Genomic DNA, 22,517 nt, shown 5'->3' with positions numbered 1-22,517 from the left:
TGCTTCCTGAACCCAGACTCGCCCTTGGACTCGGCCACAACCTAAACTGCCCGCCTGTGCCTTTCAGCTCGAGCCACTGCTCCTCAAGCAAGCAGCCCGGACTTAAGAGGAAGTATGGGGAGGAAGGAAGTGGGCATAGAAGAGTGCAGGGTTCTGAGTCTTGAAGTGATATACCATAACGTCTTTATCGGGCGCCTTCAGGGAGTGCGCTTTGTGTTTAATTTGTGGCTCCCCAGTGGTTGCTTGTGCCCCCAAAATCAGGTATACCGCTTAACTATCAACGAAAGATCAGGACAGTTCCCCGCCGCAGTCCCTCCCGGCGCCCAGGTTTGTGGCCGGCCTTTGGGCTACTCCGGGCAGGCCGAGGAGCCTCTGCGTTCATAGTGGGGCGCGCGCGGGTCGGATTGGGGCCACGCCGCTAACATCTAGGCCTCAATCACGGATAAAAGGCGAAGCCCCGGACCCCTTCCGGCTCCACTCTTGCAGTCCCGGGAGCCCAGAGTCATCCCGTGCTCCGGGACTAGGAGGCCCCGGCCTGGACGCGCGTTCTGCGCAGCCAAGGTCCCCTAGCTCCCCCTACAGTCTCACGCGCGGGGAGACGGCATCGGGTCCTGCGCCTCCGCACTGCGCCCGGGACCCCACCCAGCGGCCCGCGCCCCGGGACCACGTGAGCACCGCACCTCCAGACTGCAGAAACGGGGCGTGGGGACCGGCGAGCGCGCAACATCCCCGGCCACCTCTGATCGCTCCGCCCGCCGCTGCCTGACTTCCCCTCCCTCCCTCTGTCCCTCCCCCCCACCCCCGTTCCGCCCGCCCGCCCGCCTGCCGGCGCCGGACACGCTGATCCTCTTCTCTTGGGGCGCTCTTCCCCTTGGCCGACCGTCTCATCCCGTGCAACTTTGGGACGGACAGTGGCCGTTTGGTGTTGAATGTTCCCCTCGGAGAGCGCATGGCTGTGGAAGCGAGGTGCGGGCCGGGCCCGCGAGGGGCCGCCGTATGGGAGGCGGTGATGCTACTGCTGTGCTTGGGAGTCCCGACCGGGCGCCCCTACAACGTGGACACCGAGAGCGCAATGGTTTACAAGGGCCCCGCCGACACCCTGTTCGGCTACTCGGTGGTGCTGCACAGCCACGGGGCGAACCGATGGTGAGTGGGGTCGGAGGCGGCGCCCTCGGTATCTCAGAGCGGCGAGCGAAAGGCGCCTCAGGGATTCCCTGCCCGGTTCAAACTTTCCTCCCTCCGCGGGAGGCAGGAGGGGAACCCTGCGACGGCCAGCTCGCTAGAGAAGTGCTCGGGAAACTAACTTATCTTGGGGTGGCAGCACCCGGGGTGCGTTCTGGCGCCAGGCCCTGGAGTTTGGGGTGGCGGGTTGGGTGCGCGGAGTGGTGGGCGGAGGAGTCCGTGAAGACCCGGAGTTCAGTGGGCAGCACGGCTCACGTCTGCGCGCACGTGCCCATTGCTCACTTTAGGCTCGTAGTCGGGGCGCCCACGGCCAGCTGGCTCGCCAACACTTCAGTGGTCAACCCTGGGGCGATTTACAGATGCAGGATTGGAAAGAACCCAGAGCGGACGTGCGAACAGCTCCAGCTGGGTGAGTTGGACCTGGGGCCGGGAGCTAGTGACCCACTCCCCCCAAAACACACACACACACACACACACACACACACACACACACTTGTGAGCCCCACGGTAGCAGAAGTCCTGGAAAAACTCGTGTTGCCTATTACTTTTAGTTTAAAGCGAATGACGTTCACTTAACTCTAGGCCATCTTCCCTTCTAAACATAAAAGTGGTCTCCTTTCTGTCAGTATTGTTCTCCCTTTTGCTTATGACAATGATTGCAGTACTCTGACCAAACTACGTGGAGAAAAATTTCTTATAAAACCTTCTCCTCACCTCTCCCCTCCCCACCCACCCCTCCCCCACTCAGCAAAGTGTAAAACACATCTTAAAGTCTCTCAGCACATTAAGGACAGGATCCAGCTGAGCCAAGACTTGAGAATTTTATTTCTATCTTTGACCTATCAGCCTTGTTAAAGAACAGGCTAAGGGGCAGATCAGGAATAGCAGTTGGAAGTGATCCCATACCCTGTCATTTAGCCCAAGGGCTTTCTGAAAAAGAAAATTATACAGTTTTACTTAGATATGAAACGTAAAAAAGGAGAGCACAAGAAAAAATTGGCATCTCCACTGTTAATATAATTAAAATGAAGTTTAACATATAATTATTAATTTTTCTTTCCAGAAACTCCGATGTTAAATGGATACCTCTATTTGAAATCATTTCTTAGTGTCTCTTCTTAGATTTGTGACAGCTTGAAAAATGCATTCTGATGGCGGAGAGGAGAAAGTTCATGTTTCAAAGCCAAAAACAAATTTGCTTTGCATAGACACATGGGGGAAGAAAGGGGAACTAATATCAATGCAGACCCTATCTTGCTTCAAACATTGTTAGGAACTGCTATATATGTTTCTTGTTTTCCACAAAACACCAGTGGGTCATGGTTGGCATTGTTCTTACTTTACACATGAGGACTCTGTGACTCAGAGAGTTGCAAGGACTTTTTCTAAAGTTATTCAGCTAGTGAATGGAAGATGGGACCTCAAGTCAAAGTCAGGTCTGCCTGGGTCCAATGTCCAAGCCCTTTCCTTTCATGTATGCATCTTCAGTGAAAATAAAATTCAATGACGAGTCCGATATGTTGTCTGCTGAGCTGATGAGTCATCTGTGAATGGTGAATAAAAGGTCATATTTGGTACCTTTTTCCTATTTATCTTTGCTATCAATAGACTTTTGGGATAAGTTAGTTACTGAATCTTTACCACTCCCCTCCCCCCATTTTTGGTAGTAATCTTTGCTTTTTCTCAAACTGGGAAGCGGCTTCCCTTCATTGAGAATGAAGTCAAATAGAGTATGCACATAATGGAAGTTTATTTTTGACTCAGCATCCATAAGAGTCTAGGAGTTGTCTGCAGTGTGTAGAATAGGCCCCAGCCTCTCATTAAGCATCTTCCATCCCCAAAGGCAGACTAGGAAAGCATAACATATTCACAGACCTATCCATTTGGAATAATTCTGCAAAGTGTAATTTTCATTGCATGAGAGACTTGTAGGATGAATTAGGGAGCGGAGCAGACAGCCTTGATCTGCCAGAGGATCTTGACAAGGTCTCAGGAGGGGATGTTTTATTTTTGTTGTCCTGTCATAGTTTCCTGATTCATGACATTATAACTACTGGTATTTAACTCCTACTTCCTGTCTGGAAGGGCACTGAATCTATTTCTAGATGTCGGTATTTAACTGGAAATATTCTGTCATAATATTATATAATATTTAAAATTTAAGATGATAATACCTGTCAAAATTGAAGGGAAACGTATATTGATTGGGCACGTGGAGCATAGGGGTTGACTACAGAAATATCCACAGAAAAATGTGCACATGATAGATGTTCAACACACATGAATTAAGTGAAGATGTACTGGATGGATAAATGAATAAAAGCAAAGTGAAAGTTTGTCATCGACCTGATCGGTGAATAAGAGAATTAGTTAGAAATGAGAAGCCAAAGGGATATTTTTAACTTTCAAATTTTTGATCAATAAAAAGGTTTCTACTGAGATGAAAGGCAAAAAGGAAGACAAGATTTCTAGTCAGTCAACTGGTTGAAACACTAATAGCTGTAGTAATAGCTATGAACATTTGCAAAAGAGTTGACTGAAATTACTTCTCATATAACATTTCAAACGATATATCTTCTCTTCCTTATATGAAGAAATTGTGTGTTTCAATTCAGCACAGACTCAGAAGTAACTTGAAACTGTAAAATAAGGGATTGAGGATAATGTCTAGAAAGGAAACACTGAAAACAATACATCGGTAACTAAAGACATTAAAAAATTCTCAGGTTTGTGGACTATGTAGTATTCTTTATGAAGAATTTTCAAGGAAAAAATACATACACAATCGTCTATATAAGACGGCTTCAGTTGTTCTGTCTCAAATATGGGTGACTATAAAATAGGCAAAATGTTTAGCTCGGTACCTGACATACAACTGACATTCAAAAAATATTAGTTTATTTTTTATCTCTATTTTCTACTTAAATCTGTATCTGCATGTTATCTGTTATAGGCAGGTTGAGGTTATAAATATGGATAGTTAATAGATGAAACCAAAAGTTAAATGTGTAAATGAAAAGGTAGCAGTTGAAACACAATGAAAAATACTTTTTGTTGGCCCAAGCAAAAAATCTTTATTTTTTTTTTTAAACATCTTTATTGGAGTATAATTGCTTTATTGGGATAAGTTAGTTACTGAATCTTTACCACTCCCCTCCCCCCATTTTTGGTAGTCATCTTTGCTTTTTCTCAAACTGGGAAGCGGCTTCCCTTCATTGAGAATGAAGTCAAATAGAGTATGCACATAATGGAAGTTTATTTTTGACTCAGCATCCGTAAGAGTCTATTGTAAAGTCTGTTGTAAAGCTGGCTGGCTTTCTTCTCTGATTGCTGTGGCTAAAACTTCCAAAACTATGTTGAATAACAGTGGTGAGAGTGGGCAACCTTGTCTTGTTCCTGATCTTAGTGGAAATGCTTTCAGTTTTTCACCATTGAGGATGATGTTGCCTGTGGGTTTGTCATATATGGCCTTTATTATGTTGAGGAAAGTTCCCTCTGTGCCTACTTTCTGCAGGGTTTTTATCATAAATGGATGTTGAATTTTGTCGAAAGCTTTCTCTGCATCTATTGAGATGATCATATGGTTTTTCTCCTTCAATTTGTTAATATGGTGTATCACATTGATTGATTTGCGTATATTGAAGAATACTTGCATTCCTGGAATAAACCCCACTTGATCATGGTGTATGATCCTTTTAATGTGCTATTGGAATCTGTTTGCTAGTATTTTGTTGAGGATTTTTGCATCTATGTTCATCAGTGATATTGGCCTGTAGTTTTCTTTCTTTGTGACATCTTTGTCTGGTTTTAGTATCAGGGTGATGGTGGCCTTGTAGAATGAGTTTGAGAGTGTGCCTCCCTCTGCTGTATTTTGGAAGAGTTTGAGAAGGGTAGGTGTTAGCTCTTCTCTAAATGTTTGATAGAATTCGCCTGTGAAGCCATCTGGTCCTGGGCTTTTGTTTGTTGGAAGATTTTAAATCACAGTCTCAATTTCAGTGCTTGTGATTGGTCTGTTCATATTTTTTATTTCTTCCTGATTCAGTCTTGGCAGGTTGTGCATTTCTAAGAATTTGTCTAAGAATTTCTTCCAGGTTGTCCATTTTATTGGCATATAGTTGCTTGTAGTAATCTCTCATGATCTTTTGTATTTCTGCAGTGTCAGTTGTTACTTCTCCTTTTTCATTTCTAATTCAATTGATCTGAGTCTTCTCTCTTTTTTTCTTGATGAGTCTGGCTAATGGTTTATCAATATTTTCTTCTCAAGGAACCAGCTTTTAGTTTTATTGATCTTTGCTATCATTTCCTTCATTTCTTTTTCATTTATTTCTGATCTGATCTTTATGATTTCTTTCCTTCTGCTAGTTTTGGGGTTTTTTTGTTCTTCTTTCTCTAATTGCTTTAAGTGCAAGGTTAGGTTGTTTATTTGAGATGTTTCTTGTTTCTTAAGGTAGGATTGTATTGCTATAAACTTCCGTCTTAGAACTGCTTTTGCTGTATCCCATAGGATTTGGGTCATCGTGTTTTCATTGTCATTTGTTTCTAGGTATTTTTTTGATTTCCTCTTTGATTTCTTCAGTGATCACTTCGTTATTAAGTAGTATATTGTTTAGCCTCCATGTGTTTGTATTTTTTACAGATCTTTTCCTGTAATTGACATCTAGTCTGATAGCATTGTGGTTGGAAAAGATACTTGATACAATTTCAATTTTCTTAAATTTACGAAGGCTTGATTTGTGACCCAAGATATGATCTATCCTGGAGAATGTTCCATGAGCACTTGAGAAAAATGTGTATTCTGTTGTTTTTGGATGGAATGTCCTATAAATATCAATTAAGTCCATCTTGTTTAATGTATCATTTAAAGCTTGTTTTTCCTTATTTATTTTCATTTTGGATGATCTGTCCATTGGTGAAAGTGGGGTGTTTAAGTCCCCTACTATGAATGTGTTACTGTCGATTTCCCCTTTTATGGCTGTTAGTATTTGCCTTCTGTATTGAGGTGCTCCTATGTTGGGTGCATAAATATTTACAATTGTTATATCTTCTTCTTAGATCGATCCCTTGATCATTATGTAGTTTCGTTCTTTGTCTCTTGTAATAGTCTTTATTTTAAAGTCTATTTTGTATGATACGAGAATTGCTCCTCCAGCTTTCTTTTGGTTTCCATTTGCATGGAGTATCTGCATGGAGTATCTTTTTCTATCCCCTCACTTTCAGTCTGTATGTGTCTCTAGGTCTAAAGTGGGTCTCTTGTAGACAGCATATATATGGGTCTTGTTTTTGTATCCATTCAGCCAGTCTGTGTCTTTTCTGGAAGCATTTAATCCATTTACATTTAAGGTAGTTATCAATATGTATGTTCCTATTTCCATTTTCTTAATTGTTTTGGGTTTGTTATTGTAGGTCTTTACCTTCTCTTGTGTTTCTTGCCTAGAGAAGATCCTTTAGCATTTGTTGTAAAGCTGGCTTGGTGGTGCTGAACTCTCTCAGCTTTTGCTTGTATGTAAAGTTTAATTTCTCCATCAAATCTGAATGAGATCCTTGCTGTGTAGAGTAATCTTCGTTGTAGGTTTTTCTCCTTCATCACTTTGAAGATGTCCTGCCAGTCCCTTCTGGCTTGCAGAGTTTCTGCTGAAAGATCAGGTGTTAACCTTATGGGGATTCCCTTGTGTGTTATTTGTTGTTTTTCCCTTGCTGCTTTTAATATGTTTTCTTTGTATTCAATTTTTGACAGTTTGATTAATATGTGTCTTGGCGTGTTTCTTTTTGGATTTATCCTGTATGGGACTCTCTGTGCTTCCTGGACTTGATTAACTATTTCCTTTCCCATATTAGGGAAGTTTTCAACTATAATCTCTTCAAATATTTTCTCAGTCCCTTTCTTTTTCTCTTCTTCTGCTGGGCCCCTATAATTCGAATGTTGGTGCGTTTAATGTTGTCCCAGAGGTCTCTGAGACTGTCCTTAGTTCTTTTCGTTCTTTTTTCTTTATTCTGCTCTGCAGTAGTTATTTCCACTATTTTATCTTCCAGGTCACTTATCCGTTCTTCTGCCTCAGTTATTCTGCTATTGATCCCATCTAGAGTATTTTTAATTTCATTTATTGTGTTGTTCATCGTTGTTTGTTTCTTCTTTAGTTCTTCTAGGTCCTTGTTAAATGTTTCTTGCATTTTGTCCATTCTGTTTCCAAGATTTTGGATCATGTTTACTATCATTATTCTGAATTCTTTTTCCGGTAGACTGCCTATTTCCTCTTCATTTGTTAGGTCTGGTGGGTTTTTATCTTGCTCCTTCATCTGCTGTTTTTCTGTCTTCTCATTTTGCTTATCTTACTGTGTTTGGGGTCTCCTTTTTGCAGACTGCAGGTTCGTAGTTCCCGTTGTTTTTGGTGTCTGTCCCCAGTGGCTAAGGTTGGTTCAGTGGGTTGTGTAGGCTTCCTGGTGGAGGGGACTAGTGCCTGTGTTCTGGTGGATGAGGCTGGATCTTGTCTTTCTGGTGGGCAGGTCCACGTCTGGTGGTGTGTTTTGGGGTGTCTGTGACCTTATTATGATTTTAGGCAGCCTCTCTGCTAATGGGTGGGGTTGTGTTCCTGTGTTGCTAGTTGTTTGGCATAGGGTGTCCAGCACTGTATCTTGCTGGTCGTTGAGTGAAGCTGGGTGTTGGTGTTGAGATGGAGATCTCAGGGAGATTTTCGCCGTTTGATATTACGTGGAGCTGGGAGGTCTCTTGTGGACCAGTGTCCTGAAGTTGGCTCTCCCACGTCAGAGGCACAGCACTGACTCCTGGCTGCAGCACCAAGAGCCTTTCATCCACACAGCTGCTAGTGTTGGAGGGTATTCTGCAAAAGCGGGGGGTGGCTGTGTCTCACCTTCTGAAGAAGGGGTCTCTGTTCTCCTTCATGTGAAATCTGGCAGTGTTTCCGTGACCAATTTTGTCTCAATTTGGAAAACAATTCTAGAGGTTAGAAGTCCAAAATCAAGGTTTCAGCAGAGCTGGTTTCTTCTGAGGTCTCCCTCCTTGACTTGTAGATAAATGGCTGTCTTTTCCCTGTGTCTTCACATAGACTTCCATCTGTTTCCAAAAAATCTTATAATAACTAAAGATTCAGCTATGACTGCCATGTCATAAAATGTTTTGTTTCATTCATGGCCTAATTTGCTATCAAAGAGATGAAGTTGAAAGAGCTCTTAAAATGGTGCCAATCTCCTATACAATTCAAAGTGCTATCTACATGGACTAGTCTTTAGGTCTCAGAATTTCAGATCAAAGTTTGATTCAGGTAGACTCCTTCCCTCAGAAGAGGAATCAATACCCTTCCCCCCTACCTCCTAACCCCTCTTCCCTGCAGTGGCTAATGTTGTCCCATACTATGGTATATTCACTGTAGTCATAATCAGAAGTGAGCAGCAAATGCCTGTTTATCTAGAATGTTCAGGGTATGAGATGTTGAGAATCAGATACCCCTTTTAGTGAAGTGAATTGACTGTAGAAGAGGTGCATTTCTTCCTGTGTGCAAACAGGCTTCTTCCACCTTCCTGCCCGCCTAAGAAGGGTCTCTCCCCTCACTTCCTTGGTACTGCTCTCTGTGAACCAGAGGAAAGTAGTCTCGCCATCAGGCGGGTCTGAATCCAAACTTGTTCATGAAGACTCCGTGTCTGAGGAGGCCATAGTGATTTCCACAGGTTCAGTTGCTTTTCCACTCAGGTGCTTTGCATCCTTGCTAAGTTTTTTAAAAGGAAACTTTGATCACAGGTGGTTGCTAAATTAAGGCATCACAAATAATGACTTCATTAATGTATTTATCCATGGATTTCCAGTATTTGAACAATTAGAACATAATAAAATACATAAATGGCTATAAAATTATACTAAAAAGATTACCTTTATTTGGTCATTCAAAAGGCGTACTAGATCTTTCATTATTTTGAAGTTGCCACTAGTAGCATTATACATGCGTGTTTGGGCATGCACACGTGCGCACACACGTGCCTGCGCACACACACACATGTCTGGGTAATAGAGGCTAAAATTATACAATTACACTGTATAGTACAGTAGCCACTAACCACATGTGGCTATTGAGCACATGAAATGTGGCTAGTTTGTAGTGAGAAGTACTATAGGGCAAATTACGTTCTGGATTTTGAAGACTTAGTACCAAAAAAAAATACATAGACACACACATACGTATACATAAAATCTCTTAATTTTTTAGATATGGATCACATGTTGAAATAAATATTTTGAAACTAATATTGATTACATTTTTAAATGAAAACATTTTGGATGTATTAGGTTAAAGAAAATATATTGTTAACATCAATTTTACCTATTCCTTTTTAATGTGACTACTGTAAAATTATTTCATATGTGACTTGTATTAGGGTTCTGTCGGACAGCGCTGTTCTAGAGAAACATAACTTCCCTATGTAAAATAACACTAACTTTTTAGCAGGTGCTTTCCCAGTGTCTATGCATAAAATGATTGGAATTTTCACTTTTCTAGACCAATGTTGTATAGTTACTCGACCTTTAAGCTCTCTCCTTGTACCTCTTTTTCTTACTAGAAAGAACAGTGGTTTATTAAGTTAGTCATCATTATTCCCCTTCAGATTTCTTCCTGGAAATTATATTGCCTTAGCCAGCCTTCTGGTTTATATTACGTAACCTACTTGGAGGAGGTTAAGTTAATTAGCGTTTGTGTCATTAAACTAATGATTACCTCACTCACTTCTGCCTGATTTGCAGGAATTATTAGCTTAACAATAAAAGGCAAACCTCTCACTGTTGAAACTTCAAATATGTCCTTGATAACTTTCCTTTTCTTTCTTATTTGTGATACTCTTTAAATTGTAGCTTATGAAGATGATGTTGATACAGACTGGTCATTTTGAAAAATCACCCCTGAACAGAGGTTGTTATGCTAATTACGCACAAAATTAAGACAGAGAGCTTCATGAATAAACCATCATATTACAAGAATTGTTTCCTTATTTCCAGCAATTTCCCAAACTCCATCTCTAAAAGAATGGTTTCCACCTAATTTAAGAGATGAGATTTTCTAAAATGTATTTTATTTTTTGCCTAAAGTTTACTTGACCACTGGGTGATATTTCTAATGACTAAAAAACCTCTCCCTTTGGCAGTAGTTCTTGGGCCAGATATGGTAATCCATTGTGCTTGTAGGTCATTTATTGAGGGATGTCAAAGGGCGAGAACCTGGGCATACAAAAGAAACATGGCCCTTGCCCCGAGGGGTTTACAGTCTATAGGTTAGGTTATTATAAGAAAGTATGGTGAGAAGATCTAATCTGTTTAGGAGATTGAGGTGATGTCTTCCTAAGGAATTGATGTTCTAGTGGAAAACTGCAAACAACAACAACAACAACAAAAAATCAAGAGTTAGCCAGAGGAAGAGGTTATGGGAAAGGGTGCCAGACAGAGCAAACAGTGTATATGAAGACCCTGAGGTCTCTGAGAGGGCAGCATCTTTGGACTGAAAGAAAAATGCATACGGTTGAACTGTGGAGTGTGAAGTGGTGATAGGTTGGAGAAGTAAGCAGGGATTATTTGTGTTACAACTTGGTAAGCTCTCTGGAAACTGAAGAAGCCCTGGCTGTCAGCATGCTCATGTGTGGTTTCACACTCTTCCTCGGTGTGTGCACAATGCAGTGGAGGCTGGTGCTGGGTGTTGGGCTGGGGGTAGCAGATGCTCAGTTGGAGGTGTTGGCTTCAGGTGGGCGTTGTGGTGCCGAGCAACAGAAGGCACACCCTGACGCAGGCCCACAAAAACTTACAGGGGCCCCAGCTGTCCTTGTGCTCCCTCATGGCTGCACACTTTCCCCTGGGCGTGTGCACTGCAGTGAAGCTTGGTGGTGGGCAGAGGGCTGGTGGCATGCAGATGCACAGCTGTAGGGCCGAACCCTGAGGCCGGGCGCAATGGTGGGGTCAGCCACAAGGGTCTAGGCTGGTGTCTTGCACTTGGGCTTTGGTGGGTACAGGGAGGGGCTCAAGTGGCTGGCTTCTTATACTAGGGTAGGCACAGAGGCCTGGGATGACCGGTGGTTTCTGGGCTTTTCAGTGAGAAAAAAAGGGAGTCGGGAGGAACCCAGGCATCAGTTAACACTAATACCTGTGGGGCAAAAGCTGGCAAGATCTGCAGGGGGTCCACAGTGGCTGTACTGGCCTTTGGCTTAGTGCTGAAATCTGCTATTTTCCTGCAGAGCAGGTCTCCGTGAACTGGACTTTGTAATTATTAAACGAGAGAGATGAAAAAGGAGGTTTCAAAATGTTACCCAAGGTTCTGACTTGGGCTGTTGGCTAGATGATGGTGCTATGTCCTGTGAGATGTAAAAGTAAATATCTGGAAATCAGTTGGATGTATGGGTCTGGAGGGCAGGTGTGGTCTAGAGGGCAGTTCAGAGTTGAAGGTAATTGGCATAGAGATGGTAATCAAAACCATGGAGATTAATGAGTTTAACCTGGGAACTCTCTAGGCTGAATAGATCATCAGGCCCAGAAGAGATCCCAGAGGCTTCCTACAACTTGAGAGGCGGCTAGAACAGTGTTGGTCAACTCTGGCCGCAACCTAGGTTCTCCTGCAGAGGTTTAAGAATACCAGTGCTGGTGGCCTCCTCCTAAACTAATAAAATCTCTGGGGGTGGGTCTGGGGTAGGATGTTGTGATTTATAATAAGAATATATTGATATATTTGGTTTTCACCCTCATTTCTGGCACAGAGATCCTAAAACCCTTGGAGTTTTCTAGAGTGATAAATATATCTTGTTACGTCAGTGAGATGACTTTAGGACCTAAGGATGTGGCTGGTTGCCAGTGGAACCAACCATATGATTAGATAGTTGGAACTTTCATTCCTATCCCCCTGACCTCCAGCAAGAGAAGAGGGGCTGGAGGTTGAACCAGTTGCCAATGGTCAGTGGTTTAATCAATCATGCCTATGTAATGAAACCTCCATAAAACCCCAGAAGGACAGGGTCGGTGAACACGTGGAGATTTAGGACTAGTGGTGCATTCAGAGAGGACCTGGAAGCGCTCGCTCCCTGCAAGTTCCTCATGCCTTGCCTTATGTGTCTCTTCCATCCGGCTGTTCCTGAGTTACTTCCTTTTATAATAAACTGGTAATCTAGTAAGTAAAATGCTTCTTTGAGTTCTGTGAGCCACTCTAGCAAATTATTCAAACCAAAGGAAACTTCAATAGCTGGTGGACTTGAGATTGGTATCTGAAGTTTGTGCATGTGGGGGGAGCAGGGGTATGGGAGGAAAGCAGTCTTTTTAAATTTTTCATCTATTTTAATCAGCTATTAAACAGATACACCCAGTGTATTTTTACCTTTCAGGTTTCTTTTAAAAGTTCTATTACCCATTAAGGAAGTTTTGTGTTAATTTATTAAAGTTGCCTAAATTTCCTAATACTATAGAAGATAGTCACAAATTACTAAATGATAGTAAGCTATTTTTTGGTGTTGCTCAGTAATGCACTGTATTTATTTTTCTCTTTGTACCTTTTGACTCCCTTCACCATTTTTCCCTCCCCACCCCCGCCTCTAGCAACTACATATCTGTTCTCTCTCTCTCTGTGAGCTTGTTTTTTTTCCTTTTTTTTGGATTCCACATATAAGAGAGATCATACAGTATTTGTCTTTTCTCTATCTGACTTATTTCACTTAGCATAATGTCATCGGGGTTCAGTCATGTTGTTGCAAATGACGAGATTACATTCTTTTTTTGGCTGAATAATATCCCATTGCATATATGTACCACAATTTCTTCATCTACTCATCCTTCAGTGGACATTTAGGTTGTTTCCCATCTTGGCTATTATAAATAATACTGCAATAAATATGGGGGGTACCTAATATTTTTTGAGTTAGTATTTTCATTTTCTTCTGATAAATACCCAGAAGTGGAATTGTTGGATCATATGGTAGTTCTATCTTTTATTTTTTGAGGAACCTCCATACTGTTTCCATAGTGACTGTACCAATTTACATTCCCACCAACAATACATATCCTTTTTCTCCACGTCCTCACTAACGTTTGTTATCTCTTGTCTTTTTGATAATAGCCATTTTGATAGGTGTGAGGTAATAGCTCATTGTGGTTTTGATTTGCATTTCCCTGATGATTAGTGATGTCGAGCATGTTTTTATGTACCTCTGGTCCATCTGTATGTCTTCTTTGGAAAAATGTCTATTCAGGTCTTCCACTCAGATTGTTTGCTTGTTTTGCTATTGAGTTATATGAATTCTTGATATATTTTGGATATTAGCCCCTTATCAGATATATAATTTGCAAATATTTTTTCTCATTCAGTATGTTGCCTTTTCTGTACAGAAGTTTTTTAGTATAATGTAGTCCCACTTATTTATTTTTGCTTTTGTTGCTTTTGCTTTTGGTGTCAGATTTAAAAAATCATCACTAAGACCTATGTCAAGGAGCATGTAGGACTGAACCCTTAACCTGTGGGATCTGACATTATTTACAGGTTAGATAGTGTTACAATGGAGTTGAATTGCAGGACACCCACCTGGTATCAGAGAATTGCTTGTTGATGGTGTGGAAAAACTTCACACACACACACACACGTTGGAATTGGGTGCAGAACCCTTAGTAGTGCATCAGGAGTTTCCAAAGGTCCCCAGATGATTCCAATATTCATCCATGGTTGAAAACCATTGGAGAAGAAAAAAGAGCCTGAAAAATAGATTGAGAAGGAAAAGCCAAAGAGGTAGCTAGGAAATCAGGTCAGTGTGGCACTATGGAAGTAGAGGAATGAGAGATTCTATAAAGAGGTGAGTGGTTGGCAGTATCAAAAGTTGCCAAGAGGTCAAGCTAGGTAAGAACTTAGGAGGTTTCGTTGGATTTAGAGAAAATTGGTTCATTAGTAACCTTGGTAAGACCAGTTTTAGTGGTGATACCAGACGTCAGAGGGTTGAGAAGTGAGGAGTGCGAAAATATTGGTGGCAGATGTCAACTCTTTTAACTGGGTTCTTCCTTTATTAAATAAATTTTATCAATTACTTATGCTGGTACTGGGAATAGAAAGGTGGCTAAGATGGCTAAAGCCCTGAAAGAACTCAGTGACAGGAGAAACAGGGAAACAGATAATTACTTACAAGAAAACGTAACATGCATAATGATAGAGACACACAGTGGGGAGAAGGAAGTGTTTGGATGACGAGAGAAGTTTTCCTGGAAGAGTAATTGAGCCAGTTCTGACCAGTTTTGATGAGCATGTAGTAAAATCTCAATGAATGTGAAATGGATGGGTGCATTTCTCAGATATGGGTGGGATCCTCTGGGGCTTGCTGTATATTTCAATATTGTTCCAAGAGGTCTAGGCCAGCCTTGGGTTCCAGACTCTGCCTACTCTACCAGGCAATCTAAAGAATACACACTCCTGAGATAGGAAGCTCGGAACTGACTGTCTTTCAAACAAGGGGATTTTAATTATAGGAAGAGCTGGAGATATCAAATTAAATATGGAAGTGGACTTGCAAGTGACAGAACTGGGCTCAGTAATGCAGTGTGTTGGTTCTGATGCTCTCAGTTTATCCCCAAGAATCTATTTTTAATGATTTGAAATCTTTTTCATATAATTTATATGAAATACTGTAATTCTCAATGAATATGTTCAGAAGTAGTAAGAGTATAGATTTAGCTATCAAATCTCTTTTGCAGGAAATATTTTGTGAAGTGGATTAGACATGTCCTTTTAAAATGATACCCTTTGTAGAAGTCTCTTGTCAATATCTACCCTCTGTGAAATCTTTCTAGGTCTACCTCGCCCCAGTGCTATTCTCTGTTTTCTTGTGACCATTTTCTAGTACTTATTAGAATATCATTATTTTGTCTGCAAATCATTGTCTCTGCAACATATTATCCCACAGTTTAAACTTTGAATGAAAAGATGTCCTCTGTTATCGGTAACCCCTCATCTCAGTCTGATCCTACATTGATTGGTACAGAATGATGCCATGGACTCTCTGACTGATTCTTACTTTTCTCACTTTTTTTGGCGGTACGCGGGCCTCTCACTGTTGTGGCCTCTCCCGTTGCGGAGCACAGGCTCCGGACGCACAGGCTCAGCGGCCATGGCTCACGGGCCCAGCCACGCCGCGGTATGTGGGATCTTCCCGGACCAGGGCACGAACCCGTGTCCCCTGCATCGGCAGGCGGACTCTCAACCACTGCGCCACCAGGGAAGCCCTCACATATTTTTAAACCTTGTTATTAGCCTGACCTCCTCCTCCATCCTACCCTGTGAATTCCAAAACCAGGCTCAGAACTTCAGCATTGACCACTGAGCATTAAATGAGGGCAGGTTTCCCTGGAGTTTTTTTTCTGTTTACATTTTTGCCTTATTCTTGTTTCAAAGACACTCAAAATGGTATCTATATATGAGTGATACTTTTTCAAATGAATGCTTAAGTCTAAGAGATTAGTTGAAAACCATGGAAGTACAGAATTTTCTTTCTTTATTTTCTAATATTGGAAGTTAATGTTATATAATAAGTTATTATAGAAATAGAATTAGAATAAGATTATTAATAATGGTGATACTTGGATTCATTTCCTGATTAACAGTGAAAAATACTAATAGCAAATCATTGTAAAGTGGTGTACGGTGGTGGATGACAGTACGGGTTTGAATCCTTCCTTCCCCCCTTACAAGTAGTGTGACTTCGGGCAAGATGCTTAGTCTCCCTTTGTTTCAGCTTCTCCATCTGTGAAATTGGGATAATGATAATAATACCTGCCTCATAGGGATATAGCGAAAATTAAATGACTTAATATACATGTTTACATGTATTAAAAGTGTGCCTGGCACATACAAAGCATATAATGTGTTATTTATTATATAAATAATTCTATAATTATTGTAAGAAAACATTCCTTCTTTAAATTATGCACAGCAAATATATCCGTTGCTGTACATTTTTCTGCTGTACTTAGTAAAAATACTTGTATAGGTTTTCTGTAGGAATTTAAAGAAGTTTGGCCCTAAGGCACCTGGAGGAAACCCCGATCTTAGGTTCAAGCTCACCAGCAGGATGGTTTTCTAGGGTTCTGAAGCCTAGTGATGTCTCAGGATCAACTCAGATTCATAAAATTGCAACCATCAAGCTTGCCTCTACTGCCAGAACTTGTTCACTTCTGTGTGGAACTCTCTTCCTAAATACAACACAGTAAAATAAATATGGTTATTAAATAAAAAATGTAATTAAAATAAAATGAAATAGAGGACTTAAATAGCTGGCGTTTTCAGGCCTGTGATTATAGGAGTTGTTTCTCACATAAATTGAGCGTGATTATCAGCCATTATCAGATTTTTATTAGGAAGTCGTAGAATATGACACTTAAACATATTTTTCCAGAAAAAAAATACTTCAAGAATGGTTTCTAATTTTGATGTTTAATTTGATATTTTGACTCTCGTTTGCCCCTAGATGACTTGGAGGAAATGGTCTTGGAAGTTTAGTACTTTCATGTCCCATATCTCCTGTAAAACTTGGGTATTTCACTTTTCATTACTCCAAGTTATTGTTATTGCTGTTAAATTCATGAACATCACTGTTACCTTTCAGAAACATCTCCACCACGTTTTATTAGATGTGTGGGAAAAGTACACAGTTTAATATAATAAAAATAATATAATGAATCTAATAGTAATTAGTGTCTGATAAGAAACAAAAACAAGCGGCCATTTGGCTTAAAGAGCTGAAGGAAGGCTGCTGATCCAACCTCACAACGTTGTGAGCTCCCTCTGCTGGTGTGTCCACATCAACGCAATGTGGGTACCCTGGGGAGCAGAAGCATTTACATTTAATGAACACCTACTAGGTGCCAGGCAGTCTTGTATGCACAGACACAAATTTTCTGTAATTTTTATAACCCTCCAGTGGTAGGCCTTGTAATCTGGTCATCTTTGAATTGGTTCGTTTGCTTTTAATCCCATATGTTTTTTCTATATTCTGAATCTTGGTAAATGAAGGAATTGTATGATCATTTTCCCTCGGTAATTATCGCTTCTACAAATAAAGATATCTTGCATGAATGAACAAAGAATCTTTATAGAACATAGACTAGAACAAGGGTCATTTATTTTTCAGGATTATTTAAGAAAAATTTCTAGTGGAAGAGTTTGAAAATACAGGACTCATCTTTCAATGGAATAGAGCTTCACGTTAAAAAAAGAAAAAGTAATTGGTGGAAGTAAGGTCTTTCACTATTTTTCTGAAACTTGAAAATTATGTCACATCTTTTGAAAGATCAGATAAATGCATGTGTTCTCTTAGTAGCCAAAAGGCCAGTCTGAGAGCCCCAATCAAATGTCTGAACTGATGAAGCCACAGCCCAGTGACACAAGCAGATAAACCAAACTTGTCATTGCATCCAGAAGTCCCAGGCTCCCCTACCCACAAAGTGTGTCACTCAAGCTGTCAAAAGGTTACAGAAAGAAGACCTTTGAGTCTCGTCTTTCCCCTTGGTCCTTCCTCAGTGTAAATGCCAAAATATTGAGAACTGATCTCAGTTGAGGAAAAGGTCAGGGTAAGATAGGGACCAAGTAAGTAACATTTTTTGTGAACACTAGAAAGTTGACTGTATAGTCTGTGGGCAGACTTGTGATATTTTACACATTTTCATCTGGAAAAAAAGGTTTAGAAAGTAAAATTTATCCAGATAATTCATATGTCTGAAATATGTGTACAGTTCTATTGTATATACTCCAGATTAGTGGAAAGTAACTACTTTTAGATCTTCAATTTCTAAAACCTTTTGATTTCCTTTTTTTAAAAATTCTTTTCCATTATGGTTTATTACAAGATATTGAATATAATTCCCTGTGCTATACAGTAGGACCTTGTTGTTTATTTTATATGTAGTAGTTTGTATCTGCTGATCCCAAACTCCTAATTTATCCCTCCCCACCCTTTCCCCTTTGGTAACCGTGAGTTTGTTTTCTGTGTCTGTGAGTCTGTTTCTGTTTGGTAAAAAGTTCATTTATATCATATTTTAGATTCCACATATAAGTGATATCATATGATATTTGTCTTTCTCTGTCTGGCTTACTTTACTTAGTATATTAATCTCTAGGTCCATCCATATTGCTGCAAATGGCAGTATTTCATTCTAAAAGGTTTTGGTTTTTGATTCTAATCTTTTCTGTTTACCAGCCCCATGGATTTGGGCAAATCACTTTACTTCTTTAAGATTCTATTTCCTCACCTGTAAAATGGGATCGATAACACTGTCCTCTGTTGCTACTCTGAGAAATAAAGAGTTAATGTGTATGGTAAGGGCTCGCTGACATTGATATGCCACAAATATGTTAGGGAGGAGGATATATCCCATGACATATGTGCAGCTTAATCGTATCTTTAGCTTAATCCTTAAAATAATAATGTCAGCATCAGCTAATGTTTTCTTGCTTTCTCTGCCAGGCTCTAGCCCGAGCCCTTCACATATACCTCATTTAGTCCCAAAATCCTTGCAGAACCCCTCTGAGACAGGCACTTCCTGGAGGCCCAGCCAATTCTCAGTCCTACATCATCCTACTCACATATCGCACTTTGTAAAGATCTTCAAACCTGCGAACGCTTGTTTTCCTTCAGACCATCTGTTACTGTCTTAAAACTTAAGGGACTAATATTTTGGAAGTAGGAGAGAATAGTAGAGAAGGAAGAAGACCTTTCCAAAGCTTAGATCCCTGAGAGTTTGGTGAAAATTTTGTAGTAGTATCCTCTACTAGAGGATTTTGTGGTGGTATAAGGGGTTTCAGAATTCCCTCCCTCAGCAAATATTTTGTTCCTGCCTACTGCATGTAAGGCCCTGTTCTGTGCTGTGGGAATGCCACAGTCAACAAAATAGTCAGTCTGCCCCCATGGAGATGACAATCAAGAGCAAATATCTAGTCTTCCATATTCTCTGTCACATTTTGGCACTTGGAAAAATGGCACTAAAACAGATGATGTGAATAAGAGCAAAAAAGACAAAGGGGGGGGAGTGGTAAAGAATGTACCTAATTGGCTTTGTACTAACATCCTTTGTATCCATCTATCAAAATTACTGCTTATTCACATTTATGTACTCATGTATACACTGAAACAAAATCAATAAGTGGAAATAAAAACTGAATAGTAAGCATACATTTTTATATTTTCTTTCCCAAATGAAAATCGAAAGAGGAAAAAAAAGAAAGGGAAAGATGGGCTTAATTTTTAGAATAAGGGTTATGGTTTTTATGTGCTTTATATTTTTAACGTCTACTGGGAAAATGCATTCAACTGCGCTAAGAATTAGTCATTCTAGTTATATAAAAGCATGGAAACTTATCACATGTTAATTTCTGCTGACCTCTTTTATGTTAAACCATGTAAAGTACTTTTTTCAATTATGAAGCTGATTTGATTTTCTGAGTTTAGATCAGTAATGTATGAGCTGAATTGAAAACCAGATTATAAATCATTTCAGCATGACATTTGGATAAAATATAATCTGCGTTTATTTATGGTGTTCTGTCAGGGAAACTCATGAGAATTAGCTTTCTCATGACAGTTCTAATGATCATCATTTCTGACCAAATCAGAAATACTGTATTTCCACATGAAGAAAATTGGCTTAATATTTGATATCCTATTCCAATATTTAGGTGAAACCAAGGAGGGCAAAAAGGTATTACTGCTATTTTCTAAATGGAGTAGTTCCTTTCACATGTAACACAGGAAATGACATAACCATGTACATTGCAGAGCAGTTGCTCACAAGCCCAGCTGCACACTACTGTTACTGGGGAGCTGTTTGAAAAATTCTGATGTCTGTGTCTCAACCCAGGCACATCAAATCGGAGCCTCTGGGAGTGGGACCAGGTGTCAGTATTTGTTCCAAACGTTTCCCCCCGCCCCACCACCATCACCCCAGGTGATCCTCATGTCCAGTCAGGGCTGAGAACCACGAGAAAAGGCGTGGCCTCCGGAGCAAGGAAGTTAAGGCAAAGCTCTGGAGGGGCCCTGAGCATAAGTTGGTGATGTGAAGGGCTGACCTCTCTGCCAAGATTCTGCAGGCATTACAGAAGTAAAGGTGAAAAGTTGCTAGAAATGAAGACCCAGGTCAGTAGTGGGGATTTATAGGCTGTTCTTTGAACTGATATTGTCTTGTAACCAGTGCTGAAAGTACCTCAGGATTCTCTTTGCTGTTGGGTGCTACTCTGTGGCAGAAGCAGTATTAGGAAGTGGAAAGAAGAAACCTGTATAAGCGTGAGTCTGTATGTCTGTCCACTTACTAGAGTTATCTAAGTGTGTGACTCTAAGTGTGAGAATCTGAGCACTGATGACATCGTGATGTCACCTGGTGAGGCTAAAACTAAAACAGAAAGGATGCAATGGGGAATAATCTGTGGACGCAGAAAACAGTTTTATAACACAAGAGTTTCTCTAGTTTTCATTTTAAAATCTACAAATAAGAGAGCTCAGCTAAGAAACAGATGACAATTCACAATTTTTGTGCATAAGAACTTTTGGGCCATTTTCTTCAGCAATTTACATGGTATTTTTTAGTTCTAAACTATTGTATGTTTACTACGTACATACTATTATATGTTTTTAAACATTGGGGTGGCATCTCTAGGACACTAAATTTGTTCCTAAATATTGGCCGTAATCTTAATGAAACTGTCCATTAAATATACCACATTTTAAAAGAGATAATGTGTTATTTGTGAACTCTGTCCTCTCCTGTCCTTAATTTTCCTCCTGCACAATTGCTTAGTTAACTGAGTGTTGACTGTAATTTGAGGAAGACTGTGGTATTTTCAGAGAAGATACTTTGTTGAAGTATCTATTGGGATAAATAATAACTTCAGCTTCAGGTAGACGAATCTACCATTTATCATCTATTTTTGACATTAGTAAAAAAAAAAAGCAACGGACAATTTTAGCAAAAAGTCAAACTGAAATTTGCATCACAATGAAAATTTAAATTTATTTGTCATTCTTTCACTTTCTTTCAATTACGTTGGTAACAACTTTCTATGTTAGACCTTACCCATTCAGTAGTACAACATAATTGTCTTTCCCTCTCCCTTATTCCTTCCTTTCTTTATTAACTTGAATATAGAAACCTTATGCTTCCACCTGGACCATCCTTGATCAAGGTTTGGGCTGCAGCAATATCCCCTTCCCATTCCAAGTAGACATTGCTAATCAACCCCAGCATTCTTTTTCCAGACAGATCCTTAGTCGTATTTCTCTGTCTCATGCCCTTGGCGGGCACTACCAATAGGTGGGAGTTGACATTACTATTCTCCAAGAAAATTGGCCAAAAAAAGACTATCCATATACCACGGTAACAATGTTCCAGATCATGAGAATCACCTGGGGTAATCAGGGCCTCACCTGGACCAACTAAATCAATCTCCAGAGACGGGGCTAGGAAACTTTCTTCAGTTTAGCTGTGTTGAAGGGTTGGTTTGTCCTGAACAACATTTTAAGAGAACGAACAAATGTTCATAAAATGTATGCACAAATATCTTTCCACACTCCTTAAAATCTCTCTTACCCAGGAGACTTAACTGCAAATAATTTCACTTTCTAATACTAACCTCATCTATGAAAGTATTCTGAGTTTGCCCAGGAAGCATTATCTAGGGGTCAAGGTTATAAGTGCTTGATGATTTAGAGCGTGGTCCCTATCAATGTATGAAAACTTGGTACCAAAATTAAGTTAAAAAAAAAAGTTCCATGTCCCTATCCAGTCAAATTGATGCAAATGTTTTTATCTGCCTTTGTAACGGAACTGTCATGTGGCAATTGAAGTGGGTGGAAATAGCAAAAGGAATCTTAATATACTGCATCTTATTCTCCCCCAAAATCACTTACTTGAAATCACATTTAATACAGGATCCCAGCTACAAAGCAAATAAGTCACTTTAACAAAAAGAAAAATTACTGGGCTGATCACTTTTTCTTGCACAGTTTAGAAGTATTGCCCGTGTGTAATATTTTACTTTTGGCTTTCTGGTTATTCATGCCTTTGTGAAAGTGCCTATTGACGTTGTTTCTTTGCTAAAATAATCCAGCTTTTCAAAGTCTTTTTTTCTTTGTTGAGAATGTCACAAACCACTAAATGTAAACCATAGGGCAGTTTGTTTTAAATACTGGCATTATTAGTATGCTAATTATACACAGCTGCTTTCCACATGCTCCATCATCACCTCCAGCTTCAACAAATTGTGACTTAAATGCTGAGGACCATATTGTAGTCCTTCTATTCTTAATGTCTCAGAACAAGAAACGTTTAAAAAAAGTGCTCTGGAAAT

The 22,517-nt window shown here is 40.2% G+C and overlaps 1 protein-coding gene across 1 annotated transcript in view; it reads left to right on the top strand.

Moving 5' to 3' along the window:
• The first annotated feature begins 834 nt into the window (after positions 1-834).
• The window catches only part of ITGA4 (integrin subunit alpha 4), an 84,529-nt gene continuing 62,846 nt past the window's right edge, over positions 835-22,517 (top strand). Inside the window, exons 1-2 of the mRNA XM_060016491.1 lie at positions 835-1,146; positions 1,470-1,591. Of these exons, the coding sequence (XP_059872474.1) occupies positions 950-1,146; positions 1,470-1,591 (319 nt within the window). The 5' untranslated portion in view covers positions 835-949. The remainder of the gene's footprint in view (positions 1,147-1,469; positions 1,592-22,517) is intronic.

Source organism: Delphinus delphis, chromosome 7, assembly GCF_949987515.2.
Source record: "Delphinus delphis chromosome 7, mDelDel1.2, whole genome shotgun sequence".
Taxonomy (NCBI): domain Eukaryota; kingdom Metazoa; phylum Chordata; class Mammalia; order Artiodactyla; family Delphinidae; genus Delphinus; species Delphinus delphis.
The sequence above is the reverse complement of the archived record's forward strand: the minus strand, read 5'-3'. Positions and strand labels throughout refer to the sequence as shown.